The 12640-nt window shown below is 42.6% G+C and overlaps 1 protein-coding gene across 8 annotated transcripts in view; it reads left to right on the forward strand.

The window, feature by feature from the left end:
* LOC125716348 (polyamine-transporting ATPase 13A3-like) overlaps nucleotides 1–12138 on the forward strand; it is a 35108-nt gene extending 22970 nt beyond the window's left edge. For 5 of the 8 annotated variants that reach the window (XM_048988539.1, XM_048988538.1, XM_048988537.1 and 2 more), the window contains 11 exons: nucleotides 1115–1194; nucleotides 1589–1631; nucleotides 1944–2053; nucleotides 2660–2756; nucleotides 3132–3204; nucleotides 4086–4263; nucleotides 7009–7196; nucleotides 7792–7880; nucleotides 7974–8054; nucleotides 9216–9308; nucleotides 9994–12138. In XM_048988539.1, the coding sequence (XP_048844496.1) occupies nucleotides 1115–1194; nucleotides 1589–1631; nucleotides 1944–2053; nucleotides 2660–2756; nucleotides 3132–3204; nucleotides 4086–4263; nucleotides 7009–7196; nucleotides 7792–7880; nucleotides 7974–8054; nucleotides 9216–9308; nucleotides 9994–10149 (1188 nt within the window). In that variant the 3' untranslated portion in view covers nucleotides 10150–12138. Of the gene's footprint in view, nucleotides 1–1114; nucleotides 1195–1588; nucleotides 1632–1943; nucleotides 2054–2659; nucleotides 2757–3131; nucleotides 3205–4085; nucleotides 4264–7008; nucleotides 7197–7791; nucleotides 7881–7973; nucleotides 8055–9215; nucleotides 9309–9993 lie in introns of those variants that run through there. The other 3 variants (XM_048988542.1, XM_048988544.1, XM_048988543.1) reach the window with 2 other exon arrangements.
* The last annotated feature ends 502 nt before the right edge of the window (nucleotides 12139–12640 follow it).

The following is a 12640-nucleotide window of genomic DNA, read 5'->3' on the forward strand; positions in this document are numbered from 1 at the left end:
GGTGAAGGAGCCGACTGGTCCTCTTCTATGGAAAATGGCCGATCGTACCTTTGTAATCATCTCCGTTAATTTAACAGAACCTCTAGTGCTGCTAACTTTAAATATTGTTAAAGATTAAATATCTGACATGGTGAGTATTGTAATTACAATAGTGCATCACTCCTGTTTGTCCAGTCTTCATAAAGACAATATGTAATCAAAAAAGAGTTTTAAAGAAAGAAATGGCTCACGAACTGGCAGAGAAAATCGCGATCTTGATTCTGAGTGGAAAAACTCTTCTTTGTTACCCAGTATGACACAGCCTAACTCTGGCGCACTGCATGCAACAGTATATATTGTTTTAATTGCGTGAGTATCGATATTTGTGTACAATGTATCAGAGTAAAAAGTCGTTATTTAGCTCAGAAATGTAGCTAAGAGAAAGTACAATTTTCAAGAAACACAAAATACTCAAGTAAAGTTCAAATCCAGAAAACAAACTACTGTACTTAAGTACAGTACTGAAGTATTTTTACTCTTGCTACATCTCCAGAGGTGTAAAGTAACAAAGTATTTGTACTCAGAAAGCGATCCTATTTGTTATTGTTAGTGCTGGTCTACTTGACTATAAAGGTCGATTATCGGTGTGCAGTTAGCCTATTCATTTATGTTTTAGCCTGCTATTAGTGGAGTATTAATGCATATTAAAAAATTGCATGCACTGCAGGTGCATATTAACGACACACTGCCGCCACCTCTAGATATAACTTTGCCACCCCAGTTAAAAATCCCTAGAACTGCCTTTGATGAGAATTGAGTGAGTTTTGGTTCTCAGTACTATAAAATATGATGAGAAAGCCTGACTTTAGGTCGTTGGTGGTCTCATCCAAAAAACAAAGATGAACTGAATGATTTTTGGAAATGTACTCTTCAAATGGGAACACGGTGAAGCTTCTCTAGATTTTTTGCTCCTTGGGGAATATAGTAAAAATTTGGTGATATATTTGGCATAGATGGTAATTTAGTGATTTGTTTTAGTAATATTAGGCTCTGATGTAAGCGCAGTAATAAGGAAGTGGCTTCTGCTTTGGTACAGTGTATTACTGATGCTCCTTCCCTCTTCTCTCTGGAGAAGTTGTTGCTACGGGGTACGGTGTTCGCCCGCATGACTCCCGACCAGAAGACCCAGCTGGTGGAGCTGCTGCAGAGCGTGGAGTGAGTAGTTCAGAGCCCTGCCGAGGGCAGGAGAAACGCCTGGGGCAGTGTTTCCCAAGCCGCTCCTCAGAGACCCACAGACGGTCCACATTTTTGCTACCTCCCAGCTCCCGGTATGGAGGGAGCAAAAATGTGTACTGTCTGTGGGTCTCCCAAGACCGGACTGGGTAACACCGGCCTAGAGAGCTATGATGCCCAAGTTTAGGTTTCTTATGAACGTCTGTGTCATATTCTGTCTGTGTCCCCCTGGGGGGGAAACTATAACTGTCCCTAACGGCCATTTTCAAAAGTAATGTTGTTCAGAATCTTTTAATATTAGAAGATACCTCTCTGTTCCACAGTGCAAAATTCCATAGGTAACACTGTTGTGTGCGTCTCTCTGGTCCCCCTGCAGCTACTATGTGGGAATGTGCGGAGATGGAGCAAACGACTGTGGTGTAAGCAGTCCTCTCACATTTTATGGAGTTTCTACGGACTTTGAGTTCGACAGCTAAAGACCCAGGAACGTCCTTAAATGTGTATCGCCATAAGTGGCTTTAATAAAAGCGTCAGCTCAGTACGGATGATCAAAGAGCTTCATTCTGAAAGTTATTAAACTTTCAAAGTTCCACGTTTCCATTACAAAGGGAAGCGCTCGTAACTTCATTCATTATAATTGGCCTGTGCTGGGTTGCTGTGACATGGACATTATGGGCACGTGGTTGGCTGTGGTTTGTTAATTCACCCCCCCCCCGTGTCACATCCCCCAGGCATTGAAGAGAGCTCACAGTGGGATCTCTCTCTCTGAGCTCGAAGCCTCGGTAGCCTCCCCCTTCACCTCCAAGATCCCCAATATCTCCTGCGTGCCAAACCTCATCAGGTGAGACCATGCTGTCCAGCAGGGGGGGCAGTTAGCCAGCATATGGATACCTTCCTTTTGGAATGTCCTTAGGCTTAATATCTTAATACAGTAGTGGGCTTCTCACCAAAGATGCCATTTCACATCCATATACATCCCCTTTTTCAAAAAAGTTGGGACATAACAACAGAATGCAATGATTTGCAAATTTGCGAACAAAACAATAAAATTTCTGTTTCAACATTCGATGTGTTGTATTTGCTCTGTTTTCAATTAAATATGGGTTTATGTGATTTGTAAATCATTGCATTCTGTTTTTATTTACATTATACAGCGCATCCCAAGTTTTTTGGAAACTTTTTTGTATATAACTTCTAGTGTTTACCTTCAAAAAGCTATAGTAACATACTCTAATGGCACAATGTATGCCTGTTTAGTATAACTGGACTAGAAAGTCAATCTACACACATAAGCAATGGAAAAATAGCTTTATCTAAGAAGTGTCATCTGCCCACCTGTGTAATGAGGTGATGTGGATCTCAGGCAGCATAGCCAGCCCATACCAGATGATTCTCCGTTTCTCTCATGACTTCTAACTAACAACCAGCACTTGGTGTTTCCTTACAGGGAGGGACGGGCCGCCCTGATCACCTCCTTCTGTGTCTTTAAGTTCATGGCCCTCTACAGCATGATTCAGTATATTAGCGTCACGATGCTCTACTCGGTGAGTACTGATAATGTCTACATGGGTACTCCCCCCCCGCCCCCCCCCCCGCCTCCGCCCCAAAAAACAGGCCACTGATGAGCCAGAAAGATAAGTGAGAGTGAGTGGTGGGCGACCACTAACCAGAATTGCTTTCCATATTAGGCTCTGTGTAACGCTAACCGCCGTTTGAATACGGATCTGTGTCGGATCTTGGATTGCGATGACTAACTTTATGTGGTATAAGAGTCTGTGTCCAGTGTCATGGGCTTTGTTTCTGCATTATGGGAACCCAACCAAGTGCTGAGTCAGTCTCAGGCTCCATGTAATGCAAACTTGCCTGAGGATCTGTCTCAATTTCACCTCTCCCCACCCGCCCTCCACCGGTGTTATCAGATGCTCAGCAACCTGGGAGACTTCCAGTTCCTCTTCATTGATGTCGCCATTATCCTGCTCATCGTCTTCACCAGTGAGTCCCTGGGGCCCCAGGGGTTGTATGGTGTAGCATGCTGTGTGAATGCACTTCCTTGCTTTAGCTTGGCTTAGTGATTTTATCAGTCCTTCCCAGTCCGGTCCTCAGAGACCTTCAGACAGTCTATGTTTTTGCTCGTATCAAAAATGCGGACAGTCTGATAGGGAGCTGGGAAGGAGCAAAAATGTGGACTGTCTGGCAGGGAGCTGGGAGGGAGCAAAAATGTGGACTGTCTGATCGGGAGCTGGGAAGGAGCAAAAATGTGGACTATTTGGCAAGGAGCTGGGCGGGAGCAAAAATGTGGACTGTCTGGCAGGGAGCTGGGAGGGAGCAAAAATGTGGACTGTCTGGCAGGGAGCTGGGAGGGAGCAAAAATGTGGACTGTCTGATCGGGAGCTGGGAAGGAGCAAAAATGTGGACTATTTGGCAAGGAGCTGGGCGGAAGCAAAAATGTGGACTATTTGGCAGGGAGCTGGGAGGGAGCAAAAATGTGGACTGTCTGTTCGGGAGCTGGGAAGGAGCAAAAATGTGGACTATTTGGCAAGGAGCTGGAAGGGAGCAAAAATGTGGAATATTTGGCTAGGAGCTGGGAGGGAGCTAAAATGTGGACTGTCAGGGAGTTGCCGAGGACCGGGATGTGAAACACTGGACTCGATTTATATGACTTTTTTTTTTTCAATGTTAATAAAAAATTCCTTCATGTCTGATTATATGGTTATACAACATATTTTTGAGCATTATAAAAATCCCCCATTATATGGTTATGGTGGTTTGGTTTGGAGATGTGTCTGTATATTGATGGGCCCACTCACCCTGTATGTGTTTGTATGCATGCCTGTGTATCTCTGCGTCTGTCTGCGTCTGCATGCGCCTCGCAGTGAGCCTGAACCCAGCCTGGAAGGAGCTTGTGTCACGACGGCCACCCTCAGGCCTCATCTCCGGCCCACTGCTCGTCTCTGTGCTGACCCAGATTCTCGTCTCCCTGGGCTTCCAAATGTTTGTCTTTCTCTGGGTGCGACACCAGAGCTGGTATGAGAAGTGGACACCCAGCTCCAAGTGAGTGCCCCCCCCCCGCTTCAATCCCGGAGGCATGAGCTGCCGCTTTTCTTCTCGATGTGAAAATTACGCTCATGACTAAGTTGACGACATCACATTTACCTCATTAGAGCGGCTGCAGTGCATTTGATACGTTTTCCTTAAAACTAAGCTGACGTTTCTGGATACCGCATGTGAGATCTCGCCTGCCACATATTTTCAAACAGCATGCCGCCGCATTGATGCTGATCTCTGGTAACTTTAAATATTTTCCTCCCCCCGATACACAGATGCTGCTCGCGTTATGATGGGTCCACATACGATATTTTGCCTTTACAATGGTGCGATATTGACGCGCGTTCAATAGTCATCATGCTTTGAATTTCGATCTGTTCTTGGGCTACCGATGTACTGTACGATACTTTCTACTCTCTGATGCCAGGTGATGGCGGCATCCACCCAGCCCAGTGATCGTACGCACAAATATCTCATACACCCTTAATCAAAAAATCATACTGTGTTTTTTCTGTATTCAACGAAATTTTCCACAAAATAAGTCATATAATGTGATGTTCATATTTGACTTATGGTATTTTCAATCTGCATGTAAAAATGAACGACATGGCCTAGAGGTTAATCTACGCCAGTGGTTCTCAAAGTCGGACCTCGGGCCCCACTGCCCTGCTTGGTTTCCTGCTATCCCTGCCCCACACACAAGTCCCAGCTGTCTTTCAGCTTCTGATTGACTGAACACACCTAGTTTGCGAAGCACTGATCTACGCAAATGTAAAGGATGTAAACAGTCGTGTTGCTCTCTTTACCCTTGGCCACAGTTGTGTAGATTTGGTCACGAGGAAGCTCTCTAGCTTTGGATTCTGTGAGAGTGTGATCACACAACGCAAAAGAAGCACTTCAGAGCTGCTTGGATGGGATGAGCTAAGACCTGGTGAGGTCATCAGTGGGATCTCACATTACATCATTGATTACATCAGCTTCTATTCAGATGTATAGTTTATTTTAAAAAAAAGCTTTGGATAACAAAGATATGAAAACACTTCTCTGTAAGAAGAAGATGGTTTTCCTGCTGGCGTATGAAGAGGAAGTCAAGTCTGTACAATAGACCTAAATAGGAAGATCTGGGTGGGGTAGAGGAAATATATGGAGAATTTTACAATAACGGTGTGAAGGAAGTATAGAAAGGGGTGGGGTAGGTCATTGTTTAGGTTATATTTAATAGCCCCAGTGAAGTCAAGAGCCATGGGGGGGCAGATGAGTTAACCCTGGTCTTTAACAGGTACGACATTAGTCACAGATCAAGTGTAATTCCTGTGTCCAGACAGCAATGTTTAGTGCCCCAGTATCGACAAACTAGTGGCACTAACATCCTTTACAATGAAGATGTTTGAGAGGCTGGGTCTCCAGATTCTTTGATCACTCATGAAGTCGTACATTGGTACGGAGGACACTATTTTGTGCATGTTTGATAGAGCTGATTCCCCCCCTGGACAATGCACACAACATCACGAGGATTTTCTTCTTTGATGTTAACACCATCCAGCCTTCCCTGCTGAGGCAGAAGACACCGGTAGATGACAACATTAGGTGCCCGGATCACATATGACTTCATCAACTGGCCAAATTCATCCCCATCAGTAATCGTGGATGTAATTTAAACAATTTCTGATGTGGTGGTGAGGAACGTAAGGGCAGCACAGGAGACAACGCTGTTCCTGTTTACTCGTTTCACCCCAGAGCTCATTTACAACTCTGATGATTGTGAGATTTATCAGTGAAGGAAGACAAAAGGAGTACAGGAGAATTCTGGCGGAGGGTTTTCTTCTGAGAAGAACCACTTGCAACCAGCAAGCAAACAAAACCACTTGCAACCTGCAGACAGGCAGAGCAGGAAGTGACTGACCACTGTCACCATTCAGGGAAGTAGTGTAGAAATGCTACAACGCTGCAAGTCTGCATCACTGAAAGGCTGAACTGATACGACAAGATGGATTGAGTCTCCAAAAAGTGCAAAATATGCTGTTTTTCTTGTGGTCCTTACTTGTGTTGAGACAACGACTAAACTATTTTCCAGCTCCTCATAGCCAAGCCACGTTCTTCTGTCTTCAATATCAAGAGGCGGGTAGACTGAACAGTCTTGACTATGTCAAAGGACTGAGTCTGCACTTAGAAGAGCTGATGGAAGGAAGAATGGTATTCTAAAACTGCACTCTATTTTGAATAGAGGTCAACCCACTCAACAAACAGCTGCTCTGGCTGAAGAGTCTCCTTAGTGACAGGCCCTTTTCCCGTCTGAGCACTTCCCCAGTCCAGCTTGAAAGACATGAACTCACCTCTTTGACTTATCGCTGTGCTCAAGTTAAGCACTTTGATGTTCACAAAGCCTGTTTTTATTTCACCACGTGTACTGTACTATAGAATTTCATTAATGTGTATATATTGTATCTTCAGGGGGGGATTTACTGATTTTTTTTGTAATGCTGATACACTACAACATTCCCCCCGCTGGGAGATCTATGAAGTTCTGTCTTATGCCAGTCTCATCATTCGTTTTTATGGCGTTCTATGTACAGTGTGAGTGGCTAATCAACAAAAATATCTCCCAGGTGCTTTAGCCCGGAATGTGTATTAGCTCTTATCACTCACTGACTCCCGATGAATTGTGGTCTGGGCCGTTTCGGAACTCGCCATTTTTGTGACCCCGTTTTTTTCGGACTTCTCCTGCAAATGATCATTTTTGTTTTTCTCCAGTGCCTGCAATTCCTCCAGCGTCGCTTCCTTATCCGTCCACAACACGAATGTGACCTACGACCCCTACGACAAGAACATCAGAAACTATGAGAATACCAGCGTGTTCTTCGTCTCCTGCTTCCAGTATCTCATTGTCGCCATCGTGTTCTCTAAGGGAAAACCCTTCAGGCAGCCTAGTTACAAGAACTGTGAGTTTCTTAGAATGGAATGTCCTGCAACATACACATGAGTCCAGGGGCGGAACTTAAGAATGTTCTACTAGCCCACTGAGCTAGTTCAGTTAAATATTTAGCCCCATGTGCATTTTTTCACTAGCCAGCGAGCAAGTGTTCAGTTTTCTCTACTTGAGGCAGAAAGCTTAATTTCTAGCCCTGAATGAGTCTGTTTTTTCACGTCTGTCTCCATGACGTGAAAATGTAGCACATATGTTGAAACTGTAGTTATCAGAGGGCTTAGGCTTCAAACTTGACATTGTCCCATTGATCACTGACCAATTGAATCTTAACAGAATTTATAAAGTAACCAGTAGGGAGAAAGTTAGACAAGTCAGCAAATTACAGCATACGATTATTCCACCCACCATGGGTTTAAAAGCCCATTTTGTTCTTTGGTTGGTTGTTGATGTTGCTTTCTTTAGCTACCTTCTGGTTTCTATTCATGGATGAGTTATTAACTGGTTCTTCGATTATGTGTAAAGGAGCAAAGCGTTACCCATTCGCCACACAAGCAGGTTCCTAAAGAAGTCATTTGCTGACGTTTCTTGCTTTTTATCATTTTTTCCAGGGCTTTTCCTCCTGTCTGTGTGCATGTTATACATCTTCCTGCTCTTCATTATGTTGTATCCAGTGCCCGCTATCAATAAGTTCCTGGAGGTAAGTTCCCAATTGCTATGAGTATCAGTAGAACTTTGGAGAAGCCTGTGGCGATTGCTCACCTGAGGTTTTCTGGGGTTTTGTCTCCTTCAGATCGTTTGTATTCCATTCCAGTGGCGAATGACCTTGCTAGTCATCATCCTGCTCAACACAGGAATGTCTGTCCTGCTGGAGGTAAGGATACTTACCAGCATTTCTTCTCAACAGTCACTCTGGAAGTTGCCCTTAGAAAACCGGATACAAGGATGCTAGCAAGATATAAGGTCAACAAATGAAGACGGTTTAAAATGGAATCACTCAAACTAAAAGGTTATTTTTATGTGTATGGTGATGGTTGGATGTTGGAGCCGTACATACAGAAGGTACATGATGGAACAGAGTCACGTCGCAGTTTTTGTCCCTATGGTGATCTCCACTGGCCAATGAAAGCAGGCCTCAATACTTGGAACGTCATCGCTGCACATCTGCTTAATATCATACGTTTATATTTAATTTGTTTAACAGACGCTTTCATGCAAAGCATTGTACATTTTTAAGAATGCAGGCAGGATCAGACAGTCCCTGAAGAAACTGGGATTATGGGCCTTGTGCAACGGCCCAATGGTGAAATCACTCTGCTGACCGTGGGATTTAACCAATGACCTTCCGATCAAAGGCAAAGCACCCTAATCTGCTGAGCCACACACTGCCAAATGCAAAGTCCACATAAACTGAGAAGAGGCGGGATTCAAACCCCCAATCTCAGCAGTTCATGGTATATGGCAACAGTGCTACCTAATAACAAGCCACCATAGTTCCCCTGTGGGGGGGGGATTCATGGTGATGCCTGTGGGGGTTTTCCTTTGACCTTTTCCTTTATGCTCTTTGTTTCTCATACTTTCAGATAATTGATCTATTAAGTCCTGGGGGGGGAAATAAAAAAATAAAAATAGGGTATGTGTTTGGCCATGTCAGTTGGCGCCATCTGCTGTTGAGATGTGCATCAAGTCTTCAATGGCTGATAGGCGATTCTGTCTTTGCAAAGAGAAGAAAGTTAAAAATCAGCTTCGCCCATGTAAAAGTAACCTGGCCAAAACACAGAAGGGCCTAATTCACAGCATTTTATGTAGATTTCTCACAACTTCTCTACAACCAGGTGCAGCTTCCTTTAAATCAAAATTTTCAATGCACAATCCCTCTCATATGTTATTTCCAGATGATCTGCTGCACTATCTTCTCCAATATTTCCTTACTAATACTATGAAACACAATCAGTCCAAGATGAGTGATTCGGACTAATAATGTTGAATCGACAGTTGCCTTTAATTCTTTCCTGCTGGCTGCCGCATCCCATAGACCTTCGTCCTCGATGCCATCTTATGGAGGCTGGTGTTCAGCCGAGGAAAACAATGCAGCAGTGACATCACAGCTGCCGCCCGCACACCTCAGGTTGGGAATCTGATGCTCTTCTCTGTCGCTTTGACTCCTGCCCTCATCCCCCCCACCCCCCTGCCCCACCACCCTGCCCTTGCAATGGTGATTATCACTGCTATCAACTCTGTCTGCTGCCCTCTAGTGGTTCTTATGGTATTCACAACACATTTAAACTGGGTTTGCCCTGCAGATGCTACAATTTATTACAATGTTACAATGCGTTGTTTAATGATACCGCATTATGTAATAACTTAATACAAATACAAAATATACCTTCTTAATGATAAAATGTAATACTGCGTGTTATGTAACAATCAACCAAGATGGATGTCTTCATTGATACTTTGCCATGGTATCACATAAATGCGCCGTTATTGCATAATGCGTCGCAACAGGCCGTCACGAGGTACTTTATGTTATTGAGCTTGCGATGAAGGACTGGGGGTCTCCTTGCCGTGTCTGTCTAGTTTAGATAGCGTCATCAATAACTTCTGGACGGTAAGCATTTGGAAAAACAGACAGGTCTTTAATATCCTTTAAGTAGGACAGGCCCGGTCTAGTAGATCGTCTATTGGGTACAAAAAGGTAACGATTTACCCAATAACAAACCAGGTAAAAAAGGTGTTTTGCAATAGGCGGCAACAAGTGTTGGTGAGTCACCTTTGTGTCTCCCTGTGCTTCATCCTTGGTGCCTTTACAGTCAACCATTGACCACTGGGGGTCCAGGTGCATGGCAGCACTGCTTCGCTGGGGTGGCAGGACCCCCCGGGCACGCTACATGTGCCTGGCCCAGGAGCTGCGGGTGGACCCAGACTGGCCCCCCAAGACCACCACTGAGGCCATTATCCCATCCTAGCTTGCCAAATGAAGTCTGCGTCCTAGTGATCAGCCATCAAGTGAATGTGACCAGGAATGGCCGACTTGGAGTGAAAAGAGAAAAAAAAAATAAAAGACGTTTTTTCTTTCATTCTTGGTACCGGCAGCCATAGAGTCTTCTGGCATCTCTCTGTTTTTGCTGTTCTGATTTTTCACACTGTTGTCTCTTGGGTGAAAAGTTTACAGGCTGGAAACCGAGTTTGTCAAATGTACTTCCAGCACCGATCACCGCAGTGGGTCCAACAAGGACTACTGCAGTGATTGCTTTTTAATTCTGTAAATATGTAATTAAGCAATGGGCTATTTTAGTTTTTAACAGGAGATGATTCTACAGTGCACTGTTGTTTCAATAATCCCAAACTAAGGACAACGTGGTTACATTATTCACGCACAAAACTTTACAGTCCTGGGGGCATTTCTCACAGCTGTGGAAAGGCTGATCCGATCCGCAGGGCACTTTGACAGTCACAGAAGCACAAATGCTGGAAATGTGATCATTAAATGCTTTTACAAATGGTCCTTATTGTCCATTAGTGCCTCATGCTGTCACATGACCTGATCTGCACCGCTCACTGTCACACTGTGTATGGGTATCTCTTCCTGTGGAAGAACAGACTAGGTCTGATAACCGTGAAAGTTGAAGCATCTTGGAATTCTTTTTGCTTATTAACATTTTCTATCTGTCGCCTTGATTGTAAGCTATGAATAAATCTTCACGTTTTGTAATTGCTGTGCACATATGCATATTTGACTTTTTCTTCTACTTCCCAGAAGTTTGGCACCTCTCTCCTCACAAAAGTTTTTCACCTAGAAACTCTATTCCACCTCTCAAATGTTCCACCCATTAAGTCTCCTTAATGTTTTTTTTTTCTTGATATTCCACCCACATCCATATTTTTCATCCCTCTTTAGACTTGTATGGGGAAATTTTTCAAACTGCTCCCTTCCAGTCAATCTTTAACATAAGACCTCCAAACTTTCTGGAAGACATCCAGAGTGCAGCTGTGGAATGATGGGGTTAAGCTTCACAAACGCTCTAATGGTAAAACTAGTCATGGGCGTAAATATGTTATGTTTGAATAAGAAAAGGAATAGGAAAAAAAATTACGGGTGTCTTTAAATCTTTGATTCTCAGAATGAGAAGTTGCCTAAATTGCATCCTTATAGAAGAATGTCAGGTGGTGCATTATTCTTGGGTATTGTATCGTCTTATCTGTGTGACAGAACTGCCCTGTTTAAGCATCTGAAGTGCATCTAATGGCTCTTATTCAGTCCAGTGTCACAAATGACTTTAAATTACTGCATTTTATATAATAACTGCCAAGCAATATTTGCAGGAGCTAATTTTAATCCAAGCCATTGTGCATTATGTTAATGACAGCCGATTTAGTGTAAAATACTGATGTGATGTAAATATTTTAGATAAATGTATAAATTAACATTTAAACACAATTTGATTCTCTCGTTATGTGTTAAAACCATGTGCCTTTGCAATTCCCTTCTCAATCAGAAGAAATGAAAACTGATCATTTTTGGTTGCTTTACAATACAAGTAAAAGGTCACAATATATGAGAAAAATGTCTTTATTTTATTTCTTTATCAGCTTTGTTCTGATTTTAGGAACAAATAAGACACTTTTGTCATAAGACAATGAAGTCAATATGATCGTCACATGTCATAGTTATTTTTATTATTGTTGTTGGGTGTAAATCCTAATATGTGTATTTACAATCGAATAGAATATTTGTGTATTTTTCATAATCCCACTAGTTTGCACTTGATTTTATAAATGTCCCTTTGAAACTATTGCATAATGTTTTACCTCATCGATTACTATGTTTGTATGTGTTGTACATATATTGTAGCATTTGTGTATGTAAAGTCAAGTATTAACATTGAGCAATTCTTCTGTATTTTGAACAGGGTGTGTAGATTTTGGGTTTAATGGCAATTAAATGAATTTAAGTATCTGGACTGTCTCAGACTATCCATGTTGAAAGTTATTTGTCCTTGTCTTGCAATAACAGGTCATAACTAATTGCTTTAAAGAATCACATTCACCTTTTTTATTATCTCTGATTTTGCATGTAAATAGAATGTATAGGGAGGACAGATGGGGGAGGCTTGGAACCGATATATTGAATTTTTAATCTGAAGTCTGTGCTTCAGAATATTTAGCATTAACTGAAATAAGCTTTCAGAAAAACTTTTATTTCAGTAAGTTTATCAAGAAACAGGAGATTTTGTCTTTCAAATTTCAACTAATGTTTGTTGTATGTAATAAATGCAATGAATTCATTTTGTGTGCAATGAAACATAATTTTAAACTGAAAACATTACTTAGGATATTAGAAGAATTTTGATATTTGGATTTTTGTGTAATAAAGTCTGGAATCCTATCCAGGATATATACATGCCTTCCGCACAATGCTGCTAAGGACAGACTACAGTGACGGTCTGGTATCCTATC

This window comes from Brienomyrus brachyistius, chromosome 21 (genome assembly GCF_023856365.1).
Source record: "Brienomyrus brachyistius isolate T26 chromosome 21, BBRACH_0.4, whole genome shotgun sequence".
In the NCBI taxonomy this organism is placed as follows: Eukaryota; Metazoa; Chordata; class Actinopteri; order Osteoglossiformes; family Mormyridae; genus Brienomyrus; species Brienomyrus brachyistius.